The sequence below is a fragment of the Felis catus genome, chromosome B1 (assembly GCF_018350175.1).
Source record: "Felis catus isolate Fca126 chromosome B1, F.catus_Fca126_mat1.0, whole genome shotgun sequence".
Classification (NCBI taxonomy): Eukaryota; Metazoa; Chordata; class Mammalia; order Carnivora; family Felidae; genus Felis; species Felis catus.
The window spans coordinates 137,665,938-137,691,423 of NC_058371.1; the positions used below are offsets into that span (position 1 = coordinate 137,665,938).

A 25,486-nucleotide genomic window follows, 5' to 3' on the forward strand; every position below is an offset into this window, starting at 1 on the left:
AAATCATATATCTGATAAGGGATTAATATCCAGGAATTAATGACTATATATTAATGTATAAAGATCTCCCACCACTCAACAACAGTAAAACCAAACAACCCAATTTAAAAATGTGCAGGGGCGCCTGGCGGGGGGCTCAGTCGGTTAAGTGTCTGACTTCACCTCAGGTCATGATCTCATGGCTTGTGAGTTTGAGCCCCGCATCAGGCTCTGTGCTGACAACTCAGAGCCTGGAGCCTGCTTCCAATTCTGTGTCTCCCTCTCTCTGCCCCTCTCCAGCTTGTTCTCTCTCTCTCTCTCTCACACACACACACACACAAACATGAAAAAAATTTTTAATACAAATGTGCAAAAGGTATGAGTCAACATTTTTCCAAAGAAGAAATATAAATGGCCAATAAGCACATGAAAATATAATCAGCATCACTAATCATTAGGGAAATGCAAATCAAATTCACAATGAGAGACCCCTTCATACCCATTGGGGCAGCTACTACTAAATAAACAGAAAATAATGTGCTCGCTTCGGCAGCACATATACTAAATAAACAGAAAATAAATACTGCTGAGGGTGTGGAGAAATTGGAGTCCATGTGCATTGTAAAATGATGCAACAATTCTGGAAAAAGTTTGACAGATTCTTTAAAACTAAACATGCAGTTATACAACCCAGTACTTGGCAATCGTGGGCATTTAGTCCAGAGAAGTAAAAACTTACATTGGCACAAACACCCATACACTAATGTTCTATAGCTTCTGTATTTGCAATAACCCAAAACTTGAGGGGTGCCTGAGTGCCTCAGTCAGTTGAACGTCTGACTCTTGATTTCAGCTCAGGTCATAATACCAGAGTCATGGGATCCAGCCCCATGTTGGGCTTCGTGCTGAGCATGGAGTCTGCTTGAGATTCTCTTTCCTTCTGCCCATCTGCCCCACTCATGTGTGCTCTCTCCCTCTCTCTCTAAAATAACATGGGGCGCCTGGGTGGCTCAGTCGGTTAGGCGTCCGACTTTGGCTCAGGTCATGATCTCGCGGTCCGTGAGTTCAAGCCCCGCGTCGGGCTCTGTGCTGACAGCTCAGAGCCTGGAGCCTGTTTCAGATTCTGTGTCTTCCTCTCTCTCTGACCCTCCCCCATTCATGCTCTGTCTCTCTCTGTCTCAAAAATGAATAAACGTTAAAAAAAATTGTTTAATAACAAATAAACAAACAAACAAAACTTGAAACAACCCAGATGTCCTGTAATGGATGAATAAACAAATTTGTAGATCCATACCATAGAATAGTACCCAATGATAAAAGGTACCAAACTACTAATGAACACAAACCTTAGATGCATCTCCAGGGAATTATGTTGAGTGACAAAAGCCAATCCCAAAGGTTGCATATTATATGATTCCATTTGTATAACATTTTGAAATGATAAAATTATATAAATGGAGAAAAGATTAGTGGTTGCCAGAGATTAGAAAGAAGGGTGTGGGAGAGGAAAGTGTGTGTGGTTATAAAAGGGCAACAAAAGGAATTTTTGAGGTGATGTAACTCATTTCATATTGGCTCCCCTTTTAGGAACAACTGTATGTTTTGTAAGTTGACTGTGGCGGTGATCGTACATATCTACTCATGAAAAATTGCATAACACTAAGTACACACACAGAAAGGAGTACATATAAAACTGGTGAAATATGGATGAAGTCAAGGATTGTATCAATGTCAATATCTTGGTTGTTGTACTGTAGTTATACTGGATGTTACCATTGGAGAGATAGAGTGAAGGATATACGGGATCTCTGCGTGTTATTTCTTACAATACCATGTGAGTTTGCCATTACCACCACCTGCCCCCCAAAAAGGCATAACTAATGTGAAAATTCTGAAGAAGCTCCTAAGTAGTTCCACTGGAAGGTAATAATACAATTATCCATCGACTTACTCTTTTCACCTCCAACGCATCCCTTTAAGTTAAGAAAGGGCAATTTCATCTATCATTAGGCAAGCAATACAGTATGGTTTTCCCGGAATTTGGATGCAAGTTTGCTGTATGAGAATTAAACTAGTAAAGATAAAATAATTTAGGAGGGTAGCCACTAGCCACCTTAGATGCTTTCATGATAAAACAAGAAGAGCAATGCATATTGAAAGATATCAGTTCTAGTTGGCCGGGCTGCCCCTTACAGAGCATGTATTATGTGTGAGGTGCTCTACCTGTGTCGTCATTAATCCTCAGCACAACCCTACCAAATGGAAGTCATCACCACAATTACAAAGGCTTAAGAGATGACATAACTTGCCAGAGATCACACAAGTACTGAGCGACAGAGGTGGATTTCAGTCCAATGCACTGCCATACCGTTTCCGTTCCACTAAACTGCTTCCCTTTAAAGGAAATGAGCGCATAAAACTATTGGAGCTTGATGCCACGGTCTTAGAATTATCTCGATAACTCTCTTCATTCTACTCTTCTGCTTCCAAGTTTTGATTTCCCATATAGCTGTTCCTATAAGGGAAACCAGTGTGAGCATCTGTCCATTTGGCAGTTGTATTTTTCACTGTAATTAACCAGTTGGCTTTGGTTTATTTACCAGTCTGTTGTAAAAATGGTTAAGAGGGGTGAGTTCCTCATGGGCTGATGATTCTGGGTACGTTGGAGCATTCTGTTACTGCAAAAATATTGGGCTTGGGTTACCTCCAGAGTACTACCACCCTGTGAGGCCTCAGTCTTTGATGCCTCTTTTAAAATTCGGTCTTCATGCAGCAAGATGGGGAGATGGCATTACAGATTTAAGTAACTAGCCAAGGCCCATAGAGTTGATTATGGGCAAAGCTAACGTCGAAAACTAGGTCTCTTGACTCTTATTCCAGTGTAACCATTTCATCTGTACTCATCCTGTCAGAGCATCCTATTAGGGGCAGATCTAGAATAGTTGGTTTACATGCTCAATCAACATTCCCATTTTCTGTACTCACTCTACTTCTTGGCTAATGATTAAATTATTTTTTGTTAGCAAAATTGATAGCTTTGTTATAAACCCACGATTTTCTGGACATAAATAAATGAATAGATAGTGACTTGACTAGCCATAGTGGGTATACTTAAAATGTTCATCATCCTTCTACATTATATAAACTGGGTAGCCATGCATCACCAGTTCATACAATAGCTTTTATATATTGTATAGACTGTTGTGTATAGTTATATTCATTAGACTTTACCTCAGTCATGTCCACCACCTGGTATCGTACCTGGCACAAGCAGAATGTCAATACTCGTGAATTGGATTGGATTGGATTAGACTGGATTAAATTGATTGAAAGTGGCTCTAATGTCTTTCAACTCCTAGATTCTGTCATTTATTTAACATCCCTACCCAGATAGCTGTTTAGGCTACAGCGTGACTGTTCAAAGGCATATTATTAGGGTCAGGTGTCTGTCCCCTCACCTGAAAGATCTGCCTTATCAGGTAGGTCAGTTCTGATAACCAAGACCTTTCTGGCACCTCATGGCCATCCTCAAGGGAGGGCCATGTTTTTTTCTCTGACCTCAGTATTTGGAAGGTCCAGGGGGTGTCAGCATGCAAAAGCAAATATCAGGGAGGCGCTCAGATATGTGGCAGTGCTGGTTCAAACTTGTAACATCTGTTCCAAGTTGTGGTTCTCCATAATAATCACCCAAAATAATGAGCAGTGATACCTCTTTAGAGAAACCTATTAATTACATTATTCTTCTGTGTGTCGGGTCTGTGTGCCAGGTCGCTTTCTCATAGACACTCTTACAGCTTAGCTTCTCTTACTTCATTTTTGTGGGGAATTTTTTTATTCATTTATTTTTGCTTTCAGATATAACATCCAGAATGCCTGGCATCTGCTCTTTTTCCCCACTGTGTTCGTTGGAGTTCATTTAAGATTATACACAATGCACTGTTTTCCAGAACATTCATCTTTAGAGTCTTCTGAGATAGTTGCTCAATAACATATCATGAGAAAAGTTCAGATTTGCAAAGCATTTGTCATTTCCTCCTGAACTGCTAATTTATTTAGTAACCATTTGTTTCCAGGACTCTTGTCTGCCAAGCTGTAGGCATATGTACATGCCAGATCCATAGAACCATAAATCCATAAATGTTAATAATAGCACTAAAAGTAGATTGGAATAAGCCTTTGGTACCTAGCCCTTCTGAAAGTCCTAACCCAAGCCCTTTTGTCCTTTTTAAAAAACATTGATGCTTGTACAAGGATAAATGTGTTTGTGAGAAATTTCCCCTTTGTTTCTCAACTAAGGCTCTGGAATATTTAAGCCAATTCTAGATAACAATCATCCACATTAACTGCTCAAGGGATTTCCACATGAGTAAGTGGCAGTAATTGATTTGGATCATGATTTCATAGAGTACTTTCAGTTTTTATTCATAAATTCTTTTCAGTTAGAGTGAACTTCCTTTCAGTCCTGAACGATTGAGATAAATTTTTGCCTTGGTTATTAATACCTGTTGATTTCATTTCAGTGGTACAGGCATGGATGGGAAGAAATGCAGTGTATGGATGTTTTTACCTCTTGTATTTACTTTGTTTACTTCAGCTGGATTATGGATAGTGTGAGTATTCTCTTCATTCATTATTTAAGGACTTGGGTTGCAATGTAGATAGGAATGTAGTTTTGATGTAGAAACGTGTTTAGAAATACTTTAAAATAATGTTTACTAATTCAGCCTTGCTAAAGTCTCCATTTCTCTTCCCTCCTTCTGTTACCCAAAGTAAACAGCTAGAGTGAGTAATAAATAATGCAAAGCAGGTAGTGAAGACTGCTGGTCTTATTTTGTGTTCCTGTGTTCTTTCAGTAACGAACATTCTATAAACTGATGATACGGATTCATTATTTGCAAGATTTGCTCATTATACTAACATGCCAAAGATTCCACTCACAGTCCAGTTCATAGTCCAGTTATTGTGTGTGACTGGGCTTGGTATGTTTATAAAATGGGTATCATTACATTATAAGTCTTGGCTTATCACAGAACACTCCTACACTTGCTTATTATTTCAAGTACTATTTCCCTTCCGGCAAATTATTTTGGTTCCTTGCAGTTCACTAATAGAGGTGAACACATACTCCTGAGAAATTAGAAAATTTGAATTCTAATTGTACTTCAGTTTGCCCAAGGTTATAAGGTCTCATTTCTTGTTTTCCAGTTTCCAGATTATAATGATTACCACTAATTTGGGGAGTGTTTTAAAAATTAAAGAAATAGTGTTAGTAATCACATTTGAACTTTAAAGAGCTAAGTGATCTATAGGTAAACATAGTAAAAGAGATTTTTCCCAGTTAAAAAAAGAAACAATGAATATGACTTAATGTGGCTAGTCTAGTCATCCTGGGAAACAAGTCTTTTTTAAAAAATGTCTTTGTTTTATAAACTTAGGTTGTTTTTTCTTCACAGATACTTTATAGCTGTGGAAGATGACAAAATTTTCCCATTAAATTCAGCTGAAAGGTAAAGTTGATCTCTGGGCAATTGATTATTTATTAATAGACTTAACAAAAATTTTGCCGCTGGTGAGGTTAGACTGTGCACTGACTGTACTTTAACTTGTGTTTTTTGTTTTCCAGGAAACCTGGTGTGAAGCACGCACCATATATAAGGTAACTTGATAGCTTTCCTCTGATCTGTTGGATCTTACAGGTTGAGAGAGTGTCTTAGTTTGGGCTACTGTAACAAAGTAGCATAGACTGGGAGGCTTGTCCACAAAAAGTTATGTCTCCCAGCTGTAGACACTGGAGGTCCATCAGGGTACCAGCAGTCAAGTGTCGATGAGGGCCCTCTTCTGGGTTGCAGATGGCCATCTTCTCATCGTGTCCTCATGCAGCAGAAGGAGGATGAGACAGTCCTCTGGATTCTCTTTAAAAACAATTTTTTTAACATTTACTTATTTTTGAGAGACTGAGAGACAGAGCGACAGAGCATGAGAAGGAGAGGGGCAGAGAGAGAGGTAGACACAGAATGTGAAGCAGGCTCCAGGCTCTGAACTGTCAGCACAGAGCCTGATGTGGGGCTCGAACTCATGAGCTGTGAGATCATGACCTGAGCTGAAGTCGGACACTCAACCGACTGAGCCACCCAGGTGCCCCTGGAATCTATTTTACAAGGGCACTAATCCCGCTGGGAACGGCTTCTACCCTCATGACCTAAGTAACTCCCAAAGTCCCCACCTCCTAATAGTATCACATTGGGAGTTAGGATTTCAACATATGAATTTTGAAGGGACACACAGACATTCAGTATATTGTAGGTGACAGATTTTAATACAATAATAATAAAACATGTCATAATTTTTAAGTATTGCAGGTGATGAACCTCCTGCAAGCTGTGTGTTTAGTCAAGTTATGAACATGGCAGCATTCCTAGGTAAGAAGAACGTAAAGAATGCTTTATATGCTTTGGTACATTTCTTCTTTATTTCTCCCAAACCTATATCAAAAGCATGGTTAGCTTAGTTGATAACTGGGTATCATGTCAACATGCTGAAGCTGGCTTTTTGTTTTACCTTACATTTTCACCATCTTCATCGTTTCAGTGTATTCTTGACTATTTCTTTTGCCGCACGAAATAATATATTTCACGTGCCATAAAATCCAGCATGAGAAGAATATAATATTGTATAATACATTTGCATTAAAAAGAATGCCACACTTATTTCTTCACTGGCAAGGATGACAAATGCATAGGCTTTGTGATAAATCTTGATGTGTGTAGATATGGTCTTTAAATCTAAAGGTCAGCATTAACATGGGTGACTCAGTCTCCCGTACACAAATGCATACCAAGATGGCAAATGGAGATGTAGGCCTAAAAAAAAAGGAAGAAACCTTTAGTACTTATGTCTGGTCCCAGCTCCACACCTTTTCTTCAGGGCCCAAGACCGTCATTTCATATCCTGTCCCCTTTGTTCTGTGAGTGCTTCCCTGAGGGTCGAGGGAACCAGCCATGCTCTCCGTCCTTGTCCATGTTGACCTTGTATACCATCTCCCCAAGGCCAGTCTCCTCAGTGTCTTTCAAAGCGTCAGCTAACTATCACCATTGGCATGCTGTGGGTGATGGGCCAGTGAAATTTTCAACAAAAGTTTTCTGGAAACGGTTCTTTTGGATGGTGAGAGTTTCACTCCAAGTAAAAAAGAAAGATGATGTTATTCCTGAGGGAATCATCGGCGTTTGTGGCATCTCTCTCCCAAAAGGTGACCCGTTATTTAATTTATGTAGAACTCCACCCGCAAAGAGTTCCACTCATTCTTAAGATGCTGTTTTTATTTTTTAATTTTTTTAATGTTTATTCATTTTTGAGAGAGAGAGAGACAGAGCATGAGCGAGGGAGGGGGAGAGAGAGAGAGGGAGACACAGAATCCGAAGCAGTCTCCAGACTCTGAGCTGTCAGCACAGAGCCCTGCGCAGAGCTCAAACTCATGAACTGTGAGATCATGACCTGAGCTGAAGTTGGATGCTTAACTAACTGAGCCACCCAAGTGCCCCTTAAGATGCAATTTTTAAATGTTTGCTTTGGGAAACGAAAGTCCTATAAAACCCACTGGAAAATCAAGGGAGACAGTTGGTCCAACATGCAGCACAGGCACAATCTTAGTTTAGAAGGCTCAAGACATGAGACACATGGAGAATGTTCCCAGTGAGGCCCAAGAGGCCTCTCTGGAACCTGCAGAGTTCAACGAGAAGCACACTGCAGGGCTTTCCTGCAGTTAATAAGATTCCTCCCTGGACCTAACTCTATTTGGGTCAAAGCCTTTCACCACCCAGGCTTCCCCAAAACATATAGCCCATTTGTCTAAGCAGGAAGTGTCTATCAGGCATGGGCTGCTATGCCACCACTAAGGGGAAGGTTAGATATAACCCTAATGCTGACATTGCTGAGTCTTTGAAGAAGCTCTTCTCTTCATGCCCTCAATAGGCAGCATTAACAGGATTTTAGCTTTAATAGGATTTTCATGTCCCAGCTATTCCCCAGCTCTTCAAAGGGCGGTTCTTACCGCAGCTGGTGCCCATGTGGGCACCAGTGCCTGCCCCAGTCAGGCGAGTTTTGTCTTCACTGCCTTCAGCCTCAGCTACCATGAGCTTTAACACTCACTCTTTTTTTTCTACCCTTGATACCACTTTTCTGAAAAGACCTAATCATACCAAAGCATAAGTGACTGCTGAGGAGATCTCTGCATTTAACAGAACGCAAAGCCCTGAGAGAGGATCTTGAATTGCAGGGTCAGGGACCTTTCCCAGCCAGTCTGCAGTCACACCACACAGGCCTGCAGGTTGGTACCTAGTCATATGGTCTTCCCCACGGGGTGCAATGATACCGGTAATTAATAGCAGTCATTTATATTCCAGGCACAGTGCTAAGTGCTTTGCAAATACTACCTCATCTAATCACGATACACAGGAGACTGTCCTTATTAAAAAGCTGTCACAAGCTGTTTGTCCTCCATTTGGGCTTTAAAGAACCCAATGAACATGTTGGAAGCTACATATTGCTTCCCTCATATTCTTAAGACAAATTGATACTTCCCAGTTGTCTTTAGTGTGTAATCTTAAAAATGTCAATTTGCATAGCTCGCACATTTATCCAGTTATAAAGCTTATGATTAACTAATTGTAAAAGCATTTCCAAAAACAGAGTAATGAAAACAAGTTCCCCTCTTCCAGATGACATTCGTCATCATCTTATTCCCTGGTCCTCCCCTGTTCCAGCAAGAAGCACTTAATAAGCCTTTACTAGCTCTTGCTCTGAGGTATTGCAGTATCCAGGGTTTATTCTTTATTATCTTCCATCATTTGTAGTGCCATCTGGTAGACACAAAACTGATGAAGATTAGTGTGCAGTGGGAGGAAACCAACAATCATTTATTTATCAACTCTGGGAGTGAGGAGGAATCCATTTACGAATGATTCTTGCTCGAAATGGCGGAGGCCTTCCATCTCCCCAGGGCTGTCCCTGCCAGACCTCGGACTATTACTTTAGATGGCATAACTGACTTTAAGAAACAACCTGGACTGCCTATAAACCATTGCTTTTTTGGCAGCCGTATGGATTATAATTTGCAGTCTACAAATGAGCCAGTGTAGCATTTATTAAAATCAGTTAGCAAAGATCTTCTGTCTTTTTGATGTACTAATCAAAGATCAAACTCAATTGTTTTCTCAACGCAATTAGTTTTGCACTTTGTCCTGAATCCACGCTTTCGATCTCTCCTGGGGAGAAAAGAGACCTGAGACAAATTTCTTGAAAGGAATATTCTTTTCTGCCAGGGAGGTTGTGAGGATAAAGCTGAGAGCTGAATGATTTCGGTCACCCAACAGCAGCTGTTCCCCCTCCTTCAGCCGAAGCACATTGATTCCCGTGTTCTATTGCGGTCATAAATAGGAATTATTGATGCATAAACAATAAAACTAAACAAATCAGAAAAGAATTTGGCCAGGCACCAGTTTAGAGCTGCAATGAAGAGCTGCTATTTTGAGTTTGAACTTTAAAAGCCCAACAAAGGGCGCCTGGCTGGCTCAGTTGGTGAATCATGCAATTCTCGATCTCAGGGTTGTGAGTTCAAGCCCCACATTGGGTGTGGAGCCAAATAAATAAATAAATAAATAAATAAATAAAACCCAGTTAGCCTCAAAAGAAAAAGGTTAGTAAAGAAAATAAGCAATTATTCTAATATCTGTGTTTTTTTAAAATAGATAAACAGGGGACACATACAGCAAAGGACTGTTCTAAATACCATAAACAACAGAAAGGTGGGTTTTAAAAATCTTTTCTGGGGCGCCTAGGTGGCTCATTCAATTGAGCGTCAAACTTGATTTCGGCTCAGGTCATGATCTCACGGTTTGTGAGTTCAGGCCCCACGTCTGGCTCTGCACCAGTGGTGTAGAGCCTGCTTGGGATTCCCTGCCTCTCTGCCCCTCCGCTGCTAGTGTTCTGTCTCTCTCAAAGTAAAAAAATAAAAACTAAAAAACTTTAAAAATTTAAAAAAATCTTTTCTAAAACTATTCATTAAATCTAAAATGAAACTAAAAGATGTATCTTCTGATTAGAACATCAATGTAGTTTAAAAAAAAAAGTCATCATATATAAAGATGGCTTTGAAATCACCCCACTGCCAATAAGTCTTTTTCAAGGGTGTATAAATCACTACTTGGTTGAAAAAAAGACTTTGTAACCAATAATCTGAATCTGCCTCCATTAAACCTGTTAATAAAACTGTTAAAGGACCAGAATCTTACTAATTCCAGCACCTTAAACCTTCACCTAGAATCTTTTTTTTTTTTTTTAATGTAATCCTCTATGCCCTTCATGGAGTTGGAACTCACAATCCTGAGGTCAAGAGTCATATGCTGTCCTGACGGAGCCACCCAGGCACCCACAGAATCTATTTTTAAAGGAAATTTTGCCTAGTCCAAGGTGATTAATAATGGGGTTAATAGGTAAAGAGGGCAGAGTGTGGTGTTGGGACTGTTGTTCTGGAAGTTAAGAGGGTTGACTCAAATTCATGTCTCCGAGTAGGTTTCTGTTTCCTGCTTAATTTCATCATCTGTTCATGATAAAATGATTTATCATCATATTACAAATGGGAAGGCTACCAGTGCTGGGACCAAAAGATGATACATGTCCTGTGTTTCCTGGGCAGAAATGACTAACAGAGAATGGCCTGACCCTCATCATCTGGGCACAGTGGACCAAATAGACTGGATGGGTCAACATGAAGAGCCTTCTGTGTCTGCTTCAGCCATGTTTTAGGGCTTAAGCCAAATTCTAGTACAATCCTATCCCCCCAAACTGAATGACATCAAGATGGTTGCCAGAGCAAAACTTTTCACTAGTCATTTTTAAAAGAAATGAAATGTGCTGCCTTGGTATTTTGTCATTAGGCCCTAATATCCATACACATATTAATAGCAAGTGTCTCCCATGGTGCCCTGTGTTGAGGCTTCTGGTCTTAATCTAGTGACCTCTTTATCTGATGATCACTTTGTGTCAGAAGGCTTACATGGAATTTCTCCTCTCCTTACTTCCTCCTCCTATTCCCATCCTCAAAAGTAGCAAGACGTTGTGCTGATTTTTTTCATCCTCTAGGATACTTGTCACTATTAATAGACTTCAGATATAACTTCTAACTAGGTCACTCAAACCATTAGGGTTGGACTATTGTCAACTCAAGTGTATCATTTACTAATTCTATGACCACTAGTGGGAATTAGATAAAATGTGAATATACTAAAAGCTAAATCAGAGCTGAACAATTTGACATTTAATAAATTATGGTTTATTGTTATTTTGTTTCTAAAATCCAAGTATTTTTTAGAATGTTTATTTATTTATTTTGAGAGAGAAAGAGTGAGCAGGACAGGGGCAGAGAGAGAGGGAGAGAAAATCCCAAGCAGGTACCATGCTGTCAGCACAGAGCCTGATGCAGGGCTCTGTCTCATGAACCAGGAGATCATGACCTGAGCTGAAATTAAGAGTCGGATGCTTAACTAACTGAGCCACCCAGGCACCCCTCTAAAATCCAAATATTAACCAAGTTGCATACCACTCTTTGATCGAGGTACCTGGAACTGAAAATCAACTTGCTGAGCTTAACTTTGTAGCTTGAAACTATGAAATTCAGTAGATTTAGGAAATGTAAATTTATGGATGGGTTTTCTTTATTAATGACTATTAATAAGGGCCTATAATGAAGATAAAACATTTAGCAAATAATTACTTACTTAATTGCTGTATCAATAGGGTAATTCTTGGATTTCTAATTGTCTTCCCTGCTAAACTTTAATGTCAAAATAAATTGCCTTAGGAAGTAGTAAGTTCATTTCCTTATATGTAGATATAATTTATATTAACTGCAAGTATTTTTTGTCTTGTTTGTAGACTAACCTCTCCCAGCACTTTGTACAAACATGAAAGTATCTCTGCACTAAGCAATTAATAAAAGGGGATTCTTACATGAGTGGCTTGAGTATGGGCTGCCCTCAAGGTTACTATTAGAAGTCAGGCTTGAAATTTAGGTAACTTCCTTCATGCTCTCTCAGATTCCCTAACAATATGCTTCAAAAGATGGGGTGGTCTTTTTAAATGAGTAATTACCATCATAGAAGAATTGAGCTTTATTAGTATGATCAGTGTGATTTTTAGTACATACCAAACTCCCAAATCGGCCATGTTAAAATTCAGATTTCGTAATTTGGTTACTGTAACTGTTCTAATTTAGGTCAACTATCTTTGTCCTTTGACAATGGATACCTCCGGTAGAATTAGAGAGAAGAAGGGGTAAAGCAGTAATGAAGGGAGCTGTACACTTGCCTTGTCTTCCTTCCTGTCCCCGAGAATGATTTCTGGTGCAGGAACCAGCAGGTTTGTCTAGAGGTGGAACCATGTCTTCTTTCCTCTGCTTTCCTGCCATGTCTGTTCTGACAAGGTTAAACTTAAGGGTGGTTGAATTAGTGAATTCTTGTGCCAGCTGTCTTTATCCCTGTCTTATTTGTTGTGTCAGGCCTCTGCGATGTTCTCCTAAGCCAGTGTGTCCTGTACTGACCTGGTGTTGAAAACCCCGAGGACAACGCTAATAGCAGCTTGTCACCCTTGCACCGCCCGATAACATACAGCCCCAGCGGCTTCAGCCCCTCTCTCCTTCCCTCTTGTTAGGCATGATAAAACATCCAAATAATCATAAGCATTGCATGAAAAATTTCTTTTAACAATTGCCTGTCGGGGCGCCTGGGTGGCTCAGTCGGTTGAGCGTCTGACTTCGGCTCAGGTCATGATCTCACGGTTTGTGGGTTCGAGCCCCGCGTTGGGCTCTGTGCGGACAGCTCAGAGCCTGGAGCCTGCTTCGGATTCTGGGTCTCCCTCTCCCTCTCTGGCCCTTCCCCGCTCATGCTGTGTCTCTCTCTGTCTCTCAAAAATGAATAAAGTTTAAAAAAATTTTTTTTTAATTGTCACTTCAGAGACTTAAAAATGTACCTTGACGAGGGGCGCCCGGGTGACTCAAGTTGGTTAAGCATCCGACTCTTGGTTTTGGTTCAGGTCATGATCTCACAGTTGGTGGGATCGAGCTCCACGTCAGGCTCTGCACAGAGTGTGGAGCCTGCTGGGGATTCTCTGCCATCTCTCTGCCCCTCCCCTGCTTGTGCTTTTTCTCTCTCTCAAACTAAAATAAATAAACATCTTAAAAAATAAATACAAAATAAAAATGCACCATGACAAAAACTTTAATCTTGCACATTGTGGCTTTAGAAGAACTCTGCCTCACAGTCTGGCTGTGTGACTGAGATTTTTAAACTTTAACATTTTGTTTTGTCCCCAGCACTTGTGGTAGCTGTTCTGCGCTTCATACAACTGAAACCAAAGGTTTTAAATCCATGGCTGAATATTAGTGGATTGGTGGCGCTGTGTCTGGCTTCCTTTGGAATGACCTTACTTGGTAATTTTCAGGTACTTCCTTTGGCCTTCTTCACCTCTTTCTTACCCTTCACCTGTATGGGTATCATAGCCGCGGATTCTGCACAGATCTTTTCAAAAGTGCTAACGGTGGTTCCTGATAAGCACAGGTTCTCCAGAGTCAGCCCTTCTGGTGTTCAGCCTGGCCTGCCTACATTCGAACTGCGTATGTGAGGGTGCTTGCCGCATGGCTACGGAAAAAGGAGCTACTAAAATAGCTGTGCAGGGGCACCCGGGTGGCTCAGTTGGTTGGGCTTCCGACTTCAGCTCAGGTCGTGATCTCGGGGTTTGTGGGTTCAAGCCCCCCGCCTCGGGTTCTGTGCTGACAGCTCGGAGCCTGGAGCCTGCTTTGCATTTTGTCTCCCTCTCTCTCTGCCCCTCCCCCACTCGCACTCTGTCTCTCTGTCTCTCTCTCAAAAATAAACACTTAAAAAAATTTTTTAAATAGCTGTGTATTTTATACAAAGGATTTCAAAGTGCTTTATGCTTTTTTTTTCATAACAAATTGTCTCCTAATGTAACTTTCTAGAAAACTAATAGGATCATTGCCTTTCTAAAATTAAACACTGAACATCCTTTTTGGATGAAAGCTTGCATTTCATATCAGCAAGCTCGTGTGGGAATCAAGTTTGAAAACCCAGAATTTTGGGGTGTCTGGGTGGCTCAGTCGGTTGAGCTTCTGACTTCAGCTCAGGTCATGATCTTGCGGTTCGTGGCTTTGAGCCCCATGTCAGGCTCTGTGTTGACAGCTCAGAGCCTGGAGCCTGCTTTGGATTCTGTGTCTCCCTTTCTCTCTGTCCCTCCCCTGCTTGTGCTCTCTCTGCCTCTCTCTCTCTCTCTCTCTTTCAAAATACATAAACTTTAAAAAATTTTAAAAAAAAAGAAAGCCTAGAATTTCTCTAGAACATCTATGACTTGTGTAAAGACACACTAACTCTTCTTCCCAGAAATTTAGAAGCCCAAGGTCACTACATTTAAGAATAATTTCCCTTGCCAATACCATTATCCAACTCTTTTTTATTTTAATTTTTTTTTCAATGTTTATTTATTTTTGGGACAGAGAGAGACACAGCATGAACGGGGGAGGGGCAGAGAGAGAGGGAGACACAGAATCGGAAACAGGCTCCAGGCTCCGAGCCATCAGCCCAGAGCCCGACGTGGGGCTCGAACTCACGGACCGTGAGATCGTGACCTGGCTGAAGTCGGACGCTTAACCGACTGCGCCACCCAGGCGCCCCCCATTATCCAACTCTTGACTCGAATGACTCCACTTGTGAGACAGACAACCAACTGGAAGAGTACTTGTCTGGTTTCCCTGCCTGCATTCTCTTCCCAAAGTCCTCCAGCCTGTGCTTTATACTGTGTTTAGAAACCTCTTCCCTGCAGTCAAACATGAATCCTGACACTTCTCTCCCTGTCTGTGGGGTGAAATCCAGATGGCACAGGCATTCAAGAAAATATGCTAGTGGATTTTCTAAGACTGTCTCTTGTTCGAACCCTCAGTCCTGATCATTGATTAAACCAGGAAAGCTCATTCCCCAGCACTTCCCCTGGCACACAGTAGCAACGGAATGAGTATTTTTGAATTGATGGCTTCTTTAACAGGCCATCCCACTCGCTCTGTTCTAGGTCTCATCCCGTATCAAGCCAGACTGACTGAGCTATTGCTCTGCTCTGTGCTGCCGGTTCTGGATGTTGTAAAGTGCTCACTATCCATTCTCTCAACCAGGGCTTGGATGGAAGTTACTGAGTAGACATTTTGTTCTTTCCTAAAGTCCAGAAACTTGAAGTGTTTTGGTGAACCACAGATGCTCAACACCACTTATGAAGAACACTTTCTAGAATATCTACAGAGAATACATAGGAAACCACAAGTTAGTTGCTTGTGAAGAAGCCAGGTGGCTAGTCTATGGTGTAGACAGGCTTTTCCATCCATACTCTTTTTATAATTTTTTAAAGTTTGAACCAGGCAATTATATTATCTATTTTTAAAATCAAGTTTAAACTAATAAGTGAATAGACTGTGTATAGTGTGGACAACCAATTTCCTAAAAGTAAAATTTAATTTGAGGAATCGTTATTTAAAATGAGTTTTGAAAATATGCCTTCCGAATAAGAAAGAAAAAAGTGGCTTCTTCCAAAGAAGAGGAAAAAATACTACAGCCAAAAACAATAGAAAAAGTTGTCAAAGGAAAGCAATATTGACTTGAGGCAACCATTATTCCCAGAAACGTCAAACAATAAAACATCTGAAGGCAATGGCAATTCAAAACAATATTTTACCATGTTGTAAGAACCATCTCTTCAACTATAGATTTTATTTTCCCACGTGTAATTAAAAAAATATATATAAAACAAAGTGCCTGAGTGGCTCAGTCAGTTAAGTGTTTGTCTCTTAAACTCAGCACAGGTCATGATCTCAGGGTCATGAGTTCAAGCCCAGCATTGAAAAAAACATACAGATGATAGATAGAGAGATAGAGAGATTATATAGATATAGATCATTGCTAAAAGTGTTTTAAGTGACCAGTATATTTTTTAGTGTTTATTTCTTTTTGAGAGAGAGAGAGAGCAAATGGAGAGAGGGAGACAGAGGAGCTGAAGCAGGCTCCAGCCTGAGCTGTCAGCACAGAGCCCGATGCAGGGCTCAAACCCAAGAACCGTGAGATCGTGACCTGAGCTGAAGTCAGGTCTTAATCAACTGAGCCACCCAGGCACCCCAGTGACCAACATATTTTTTTAAATCAGTAGGTAATGGAGAGTTTACATTTTTAACCTTCAAATGAAATAACCCGAATGGGTCTCCTTTAACCTATTAATTCTATAAAAGCCTTGACCAGGAATCGTCAAACACTAATGTCGTTTAATGGGTCTACAAATATGGCAAAAGCTATTAGGTGGCAATTTTCTTGTAAGAGGAAAATAAAACAAAATCCCATTAACAATGAATTGATCACATTACGTAGGAATAAATGTTATTAGCTGTCTATGACAGTAAAATCTTGACCTTCTTAGAATTGGTCCTCTTCAATCATTAAATACACAGCCAGATCCCAAGTCTCATTTCTCAGTCTGGAAAACAAAGTTTGCAGTGTATGTTTGTAGAAACTGACATTTCTCTTTTTTGTGTAACTCTCCTGCTTTTTTCTTTGACTTCTCCACGCTTTTCTGGAAATTAAATTCAAGGAATAGATTACCACTGCCTGAGTGGTTATTCTAAACAAATGTTTTGAGGTTTGGAAGTGCTGTTTATCTCCCTTTCCCCCTCAGAGTTCAAACCATTTGAGAACAAACACAAAGAGCCAGCAGAGATGAAGGATTCTACTCTTTCCAAAACCTACCATCCCGTTATGGAGATATCACTTCACCTATTTTTTCTCCCATCATGTCTTTTCTAAATGTGCCTCCTTGTCATTATCTGTTCATCCCTTAGCTCACGAATGATGAAGAAATCCATAATGTTGGAACTTCCTTGACCTTTGGATTTGGCACATTGACCTGCTGGATCCAGGCTGCATTGACACTCAAAGTCAACATCAAGAATGAAGGGAGGAAAGTTGGGATTCCACGAGTTATTCTCTCAGCATCTATCACTCTGTGTGTGGTCCTCTGTATCCTTTGAATGTGAAAAGATTCTTTGGTAGGGAGATTAAAACACACATATGTGGATGAGAAAACTGCCATTTCCGATTAGTTAGCATGTACTGTCAGATTATCTCAAAATCTTAGACAAAATAGGTAAATGGATATAAAAACAAAAACTCTCAGACCTGAAGAGATAGAGAACTAAAATTAAAACAAGCTCTGCCTTCTCAAAATTGTTTCTATCTGTAGGAATGGTGTCATGCATTCTCCTTGTCATTAGTGATGGAAAAGATTCCCTGTCTGAAAAACACAGAATGCGTAATGGGAATTGTGATTTTTTTTCCCCTTCCATCTGAAAAAAAGTTAATTTATGACTTTATTAATGGCCCTTTTATTTCATTTAATTTAATTTGTAAAGGAGAAAGTGTCAGGCCTCTGATCTCACACTCTGGAATTCAACTTACCCATTAAGGAACAAGGAAAGAAACCAAAAAAAGGCAGAGGAGAGCGCTTCTGCTTAACCCCAAACAGATCCCAGAGAGACTAGTCCTGGAGGGAGCTCAGTGACCCCACCCACTGGTAACATGGCCCAATAGAAGCTGGCCAGTTCCGGGGCGCCTGGGTGGCTCAGTCGGTTAAACGTCCGACTTCAGCTCAGGTCACCATCTCACGGTCCATGGGTTCGAGCCCTGCGTTGGGCTCTGGGCTGATGGCCCAGAGCCTGGAGCCTGCTTTCTGATTCTGTGTCTCCCTCTCTCTCTGCCCCTCCCCCGTTCATGCTCTGTCTCTCTCTGTCTCAAAAATAAATAAACGTTAAAAAAAAAAATTAAAAAAAAAAAAAGAAGCTGGCCAATTCCAGTGCAACCAGTCAGATCAGCCGATCATTCTGCTGGGAGGCATGATCTCAAGTGTTCACTCCAATAGGGTCTCCTCAGGAAACCAGAGAGGAAGGGAATAAGGTTCCTAGGTGGTAGAATGTGTAGCTAACCCAATTACACATCTTCAGTCAAGTAATAGCTAACATTATTGGGCACTTATAATGTGCTAGGCATTGTTCTAAGCACATTAACACATTAAATGTATCAACCCTTTTAATCCTCATTTAACAAGTATGATAGTAAGAACAGAGATTAATTTATCCAAGATCACACTCTGTATGCAGTGATCTCGACTTAAACTCAGGCACGGTTCTTGAACTCAACCCCAAACCCTCTTGCCTTAAGGAAAGTGGCTTTAAAATATGAAAATATTTATTGTTCAGAGACATCCTGTAGTTACTGGAGTATTGGGGATCTTTATTTCTTCTTCCCTCACTAACTGCCAAACATTTAATTGTTTGTTTGTTTTCAAGTTCTTCAGCACATTAGAGAACATTTAAGGGCTGGAAAATCAAGCCAAAAATCTTGCTGACTGCTAGGCACGTGATGAAATATTTTATGAGTAAAAAGGTCAGAATTCTGCCAGGGTGAGATTTGAAGATCTTTCCTCATTAAGTAATAATATTGCTTTGCCAGTACTTTGAGCCCTCAGTGGGAAGAGAATGTACAGACTTTAAATTATTTTGAGTTTTCAGCTTATACCAAACAATTCTGCTCCATGTTGTTTCTGAACATTTGGAACCCTGTCTAGGTTCCCAGGTGAATGGATCCAGGCCTCGTCAGGAGAGCAAAGTTTGGCTGAAGTAGTTTCACCATATTCTTTTGCTCTCTGAAAATTTCCCAAGATTTTAAGTCTGGAGATAGCGCTAATTCTAAGGGAGCATTTCTGATTTTTCTTTAAAAATGTATTTAGTCTTTGGCCTCTTGGCTTTTCGCTGAAACATACTTTGAAACATTTTCCTTCCTAGCTCCAACCTCATGTATGCTGTGTGTGTGTGTGTGTGTGTGTGTGTGTGTACACTCGATATATATTCAGGCATAAGAGTCTCCTTTGTTTGTTTTAATAGTGAAAATGAGACAGAAGAGGAAAAGGAGCCACTTACACATTAGTAGCACTGCAGAGGTAAAGCTTATATGTAGGTAATTGGTGATTTGATATGTTCAAAATTATTTCTGCAGATAAAATGATGACCATAAAGCCATAGTCATTTGCAGTGATTTTTTTTAAAACGAGAAGTTTATTTTTCTGGCCAACTAATTTCTTTGGAATTTTAATCCTCTTGCTAATCTCACAGTTTAGAAGGTAGCTGTAGAGTTGAATGCCTGGCCTGGCAGCCAGTGTCCTTGTATTCGAATCCCAGCTGTCCCAGTGAACATCTTTGTGACCTCAGGCAAGTTACTTAACCATTTGGCCTCAGTTTCCCTATTTAAAAAAAAATTTTGTTAATGTTTATTTATTTTTGAGACAGAGAGAGACAGAGCATGAGGGGGGAGGGGCAGAAAAAGAGGGAGACACAGAATCTGAAACAGGCTCCAGGCTCCGAGCTGTCAGCACAGAGCCCGACGTGGGGCTCGACTCACGGACCATGAGATCATGACCTGAGCCGAAGTCGGACGCCTAACCGACGGAGCCACCCAGGCGCCCCAATTCCCCTATTTTTGAATGAACTGATAACAATAGGATTGTTGTGAGGGTTTAGATTTTCTGTGAAAGCACCTAGAAGCACGTCTGGCACAAACGAAGAGCTCAGCAATGTTATTTCGTATTATTCATGCAAGTGTTGCGTTCAGGAAGCTGTCAAGCTAAGTTTTGCTGATGAGGGGGCGGAGAGTAAGACTTTTCTTGTAACCTGTCCTTGTCCAGAAAAGAGCCCGGTTTGAATGTGGCTTATGGGGGTACTTTCCTTGACTGCTCCTCCCCAGATTTCATCCTCATGGCCCAAGGCATCCACATGTATGCAGCCAGGGTCCAGTGGGGTCTGGTCATGTGCTTCCTGTCTTATTTTGGCACCTTTGCTGTAGAGTTCCGGCATTACCGCTATGAGATTGTTTGTTCCGAATACCAGGAGAATTTCCTGAGCTTCTCAGAAAGCCTGTCCGAAGCCTCTGAATATCAAACCGACCAGGTGTAACCCACCAGTTTTTCCTTGCCAGCGAGGTGGGTGTGGTGGAGGGAGGGGCCAGCAAGATACACCCGCAGGACTTGGTACAGAGCCTCATAACACATTTTACACACACACACACACACACACACACACACACACACGTTCTTGGCCACATTTGCCAAATGAGCTTTTCAGGGCAAGTTGTTTCTTTAACGAAAAAGCACAAGCCCTTATGTGTCGAAATACACGCTGTTACACTGAAAATATATGCACGACAGAGCAAGAAGCTTGTGCATGATCACTTCTCTTTTCCCTCTCTCTCCCAGTTCTCCCTGCTCTTCTCATTCTCTTCACACATTTCAGGCATTGTGTTCCCCCTACCACAGGGTAGGGCAGGCCAAATGTAACATGGGAATAATGCCAACTCCCAAAGTTGCCTTCAGATCCAAAGGGCTTGGAACCAGCTCATGAGGAAGTTCTGCATCTGGCGCTTGAATAGATTGAGTATCATCTAATTGGATGGAAACTGTACAGAGACATGACCCCGTGTAACCTGTTGAATGGCATGGGGTCAAGAACTTCCCCACGAAAACTCCCTTCATCATCGTTCGGTGGTTGGCTGTGCAGTCAATGAAAGGAATAGGCTGCAAGCCCACTACCACGATTTGGACTTTATTGTGACTGAGAAATATTTCCAAATGTGAATATTTGTAGGGACATGGTCTGCCAGGCACGGAACAAGATGGGGGCAGCGAGGGCATGGTTTTGTTTTTGCTTCCATAGTATGCTAGGCACAGCTTTTGTTTTACATTTCATGGTTTGCCTTCTTTTTTTCTTTAAGTAACTACCATGGGTCTCTCAAGGCCTCGTGGACAGAGAAGATGTAGGCCAAATGCAAGAGCTGAACTTGTTTCAGGTTAACCATGATGAAAGGAAAAAAAAAAAGGTCACCTGCAGGCTTACTTCCCTGCTTTTATGTTTGAAGCTAAAAAAATGTTCACAGAAAAGCACAAAGAAATATTTGTGGAGGTAATAAAAAGAGCTCCTGCTGGACATTATAAAAAGAGTCTTAGAACACTTGTTACAAGTCAAGATCAAGGAAGAGCTTAATATGTATCTATAGCTACGATTTAGTGTTTTGGTGGGGGTGGGGGAGTTAAGGGCTTTTTCATACTTGGAATTTGTAGAAACCAATTAAAAGATTACCCTTCCCCCCCCAAACAGACTGGCATAGCTGATGCTCTACTGCCCAGCACACCTGCTTTCTACCTGCTAAGAGTTTAGAACGCAGACCGTAGGCCTGGGCTTCATAAAGAGCAGAATTCTTAGTTCAAAATGTCTTGGAATGGGCCAAGTTGGCGGACCCTGTGTGAGTGCGCTTTGTTTCAAGAAGTCCCCACATTTACTTCACCGGGGGCTGGAATCTCGTGGAATATAATGTGAAAAAAAAACAACACAAAACAAAACTGTTTTTTAATTCAACCCGAACTCAGATTCTTGAGGGAGGGGTCCATGACTTTGCATCTCTGTAATGTCTCTCTGCCTCCTAGACCTGTGCCTAGCACATATAGGTGCTCAGCAAACGTCTGTTCGGTAGAATTACTGGTCATTCAAGCGTGGGAAAAAGGAGTATCCGAGAAAGATTCAAAGATGAAAGAACAGATGGCTGCTTCAAGCGAGACAGGAGTGGAAGAAATCCTCGAGAAGGGGCAGGCGGGGGTGAGAATACCTACAAGAGACGGGTAACACGTGAGGAAAAGAATCAAGCAGAGAGCATCCTCCTGGGAAAAAGGCATCTTACTGTAAATAGTCCAAGGTGACATTTATTATTTTGGAATACTGCTTTTGGGTTTGTTTTTTTCATTTTTGTATCTCAAAGATTTTACCAGAAAACAAAGATTTCTGAAGTTTTCTTTCACTCTACACAATCCAAATTAAACAGCTTTTGGTGATGCACTGTACATTTTCTTAAGAGTATATCTAATAGCACATTTTAGCAGAATCAAGCAGTGACTGGCATTATTCATCGGGATCTGACCACTAAATAAAATTCTTTTATGCAGAAGTATGATTTGTCTCGTACACCAGCATTTCTTCTGTAATGTCGAAGCATGTGTAAACTCCATCAGTCTGTTGAAAATACACTTCAGTGTTACGTTGGTAGCCTATTTCTAAGGTGTTTTCCAACACCAAAAATCAATTCTCTGATTCTTTAGACATCAACTGGATGTCCTACAGTTCAGTTCAATTCTGACACAACCCAGGGTTATTGTTAGACCCTTCAGGTTTAAGGGCTCCGTTCCACAAGACTGCCCTCACTCACTTCAGATGCCAGTCACAAGTATTAGGTCCCAGGCTACCCACACTTCTGTCCAACTTAACTGTAAAATTGGGGGGTTCCCGCCAGTCCCTTCTCTTCTAAGTTGGATAATTTGCTAGAATGGCTCCCAGAACTCCAGAAAACGCTACATCTATCTGCCTGCTTATTGTAGAGGCTATAACCCAAGAACAACCAAATGAAAGAGACAAATAGGGCAAGTAAGGGGAGGGATGCGGGGCCTGCCATCTTCCCAGCATTAGGATGTGTTCACTGACCCGGAAGCCCTCTAAATCTCCCTGTTCAAGAGTTTATAGAGCTCGGGTGCCTGGGTGGCTCAGTTGGTTGAGCGTCCGACTTCAGCTGAGACAATGATTTTGTGGTTCCTGGGTTGGAGCCCCACGTTGGGCTCTGTGTGGACAGCCGGGAGCCTGGAGCCTGCTTTGGATTCTGTGTCTCCTCCTCTCTCTCTGCCCCTCCCCTGTTCATGCTCTCTCTCTCAAAAATAAACATTTTTAAAAATTTAAGAAGAGTTTATAGAACTCAGTTTCCAACACCCTCCTTCCATCTGCTTCTAGAGGCTGGTCAGGAGGTCTAATCACTTGGTCTTTCTGGTGACCAGCTCAACCCTTATTGTAGAGCTGTTTGGGGGCCCCACGATAAGTGACCTCATTGGCATAAACTCAGGTTCCTTATGAAACAAAAGTCACTGCTATCAGGAGATTTCAAGTTTTAGCAGCTCTAGGGCAGGAACCTAGGACAAACACCAAATATATTTTTGTGTTATACCACACATATAAATACAGATCAAGATTACAGAACCTTCTGGGAATTAAGAACCACAGGACTCCTCTTGGAGGCCAAGACCAGGGAATCTGCATTTGGAATGAGCACCCCTGGAGCATCTAACACAGATGGCCTGGAGAACAAACTTTGAAATACACTGAACTTCGTTTTGGTAGTCTGACTTGGTCTCTTGAAGAAAAGTTCTCTCCTAAATTTTTCTTTTATTGATTTGAGAGAGAGAGAGAGAGCATGAGCAGGGAAGGGGTAGAGAGAGTGGGAGAGAGAGAATCCCAAGCAAGCTCCATGCTGTCAGCCCAGAGCCCAACTCAGGGCTCGATCTCATGAATCACGAGATCATGACCTGAGCCGAAACCAAGAGTCCAATGCTTAACTGACTGAGCCACCCAGGCGCCCCAGGAGAGAAATATTTTTGAAACAATGTTAACGTTTTAAAGGTTCAGTTGTTTTTTATTTAATGGAAAACTGACAGCCAGATGAAGTTTTACCACCTGTGTTATTTCCTGGGTTTTCTTTGCTGCTGGGATGGGAAAGTAAAACTTTCATATCCTGGATTTTGTAGTCGGTTGGTTGTAATGGAGAGTGGAACACCAACGTTTATTTTTGCTTAGACCTTGTGTCAGTCCGGATAGGTTGGGTTATGCTGTCCCAAAATAAAACGAATAAAACTAAGGTTCATTTCTCCTACTAGATGGGTTTCCGGGGTTAGCAAGGGAGCCCATGGCTAGGACTCAGACCCTGGCTGATAGGGGCTGTATCTCAACATGTGCTTCCACAATTGCCAACAATCAAGAAAATGTGGCAGACTGCTCACTGGTTCTTAAGATTCTGCTACCAAGTGACATCACTTAGCTTACATTTCATTGGTTAGGGCAAATTGCACAGTCGTATCTGAGAGTCACTCTCCCATGTGTCCAGATGGGAGGAATTTCTGTGAACAGCCCAGTGACTGCCACAGGGTTCAGCTTACGTTTTTAAGACTTCTTTGGTCATTGTCATTCCCTTGAAGCAGGAGTAACAAAGAATCAGTAAAGAACCATCATCATACAGAAATAGGGGAAAGGCGCTATCTGCGGAGTTGACATAGAGCACCAAATTACAAATATGAAGAACCATCCAAATAATAAATGAGAGAAAAGCAATTCCACTGAACCTAAGGACAGTCTTGACCCCATCTATGTTGTGTTTCTCCCGAACAATGGGAATCAAGAGTTAGGGGGAGAGAAGAATTCTGCATATGAAATAAGTTGGATTTCACAATCCTCAGCTTCATATCAGTTCAGATTCCAATTATACTCTTCCAAGAAATAGCAAATATCCAAATATGAAGTCCAAAGAAGGGAGTGTGGGTGAGAAGGCTAGGTCTCTCACTGGAAAAGCAAAGATCTTTTCATCAGCATAAAATATGCTTATATTTCTCCTATCTTTAAAGATAAAAAAATCCCCAGGGCGCCTGGCTGGCTTGGTTGGTGGAGCATGCTACTCTTAATTTCGGGGTCATGAGTTTAAGCCCCATGTTGGGTGTAGAGATTACTTAAATAATAAAACTTAAAAAAAAAAAAAAAAGTCCCGGGGAGCCTGGCTGGCTCAGTCAGTAGACCACACAACTCTTGATCTCAGGGTCATGAGTTTGAGCCCCACTTTGGGCATAGAGATTACTTAAAAAAAAAAAAAAAAAGTCCCTATTTGTTGTCTCTAGGCCCTCTGTCCCAGTTCTCTCTTGAACCCACTCCAATCATTGGAGCTTGCTTCTATCACTTCACGGAACTGCTTTACTCAAGTTCTCCAGAGATCTTGTGATGTTACATACGATGATTAGTTCTTTTACTACCTTATCTAGACCCATAAGCAATACTTCACAATTTGATCAATCCCTACCTCCCTTCTCTGCTTAAAACATGTTCTTCACTTGGCTTCCAGAAATCGTTGCCTCTTAATTTGCCTCCCGCTTCACTGTCCACACCACCACCTCCTTTGCCGGGCCTTCTCCCTGACACCCTCACACTGGAGTGTCCCATGCCCCAGTCCTTGGAACTCTTCCCTTCCTTTGTAAGTTCATTGTGCTGGTGACTTCATCCAGTCTTCTTGTTTTAAATTTTTTTTTTCAACGTTTTTTATTTATTTTTGGGACAGAGAGAGACAGAGCATGAACGGGGGAGGGGCAGAGAGAGAGGGAGACACAGCATCGGAAACAGGCTCCAGGCTCCGAGCCATCAGCCCAGAGCCTGACGCGGGGCTCAAACTCACGGACCGCGAGATCGTGACCTGGCTGAAGTCGGGCGCTTAACCGACTGCGCCACCCAGGCGCCCCTGGTCTTCTT

General features: G+C 41.5%; 1 protein-coding gene across 2 annotated transcripts in view; it reads left to right on the forward strand.

Annotated features, from left to right (window-relative positions):
• TMEM150C (transmembrane protein 150C) overlaps positions 1–22,112 on the forward strand; it is a 78,626-nt gene extending 56,514 nt beyond the window's left edge. For both annotated transcript variants that reach the window (XM_003985237.6, XM_023252984.2), the window contains exons 2-8: positions 4,500–4,589; positions 5,433–5,486; positions 5,603–5,635; positions 6,331–6,398; positions 13,343–13,470; positions 16,910–17,087; positions 19,863–22,112. In XM_003985237.6, coding sequence (XP_003985286.1) covers positions 4,510–4,589; positions 5,433–5,486; positions 5,603–5,635; positions 6,331–6,398; positions 13,343–13,470; positions 16,910–17,087; positions 19,863–20,071 — 750 coding nt within the window. In that variant the 5' untranslated portion in view covers positions 4,500–4,509 and the 3' untranslated portion in view covers positions 20,072–22,112. The remainder of the gene's footprint in view (positions 1–4,499; positions 4,590–5,432; positions 5,487–5,602; positions 5,636–6,330; positions 6,399–13,342; positions 13,471–16,909; positions 17,088–19,862) is intronic.
• The last annotated feature ends 3,374 nt before the right edge of the window (positions 22,113–25,486 follow it).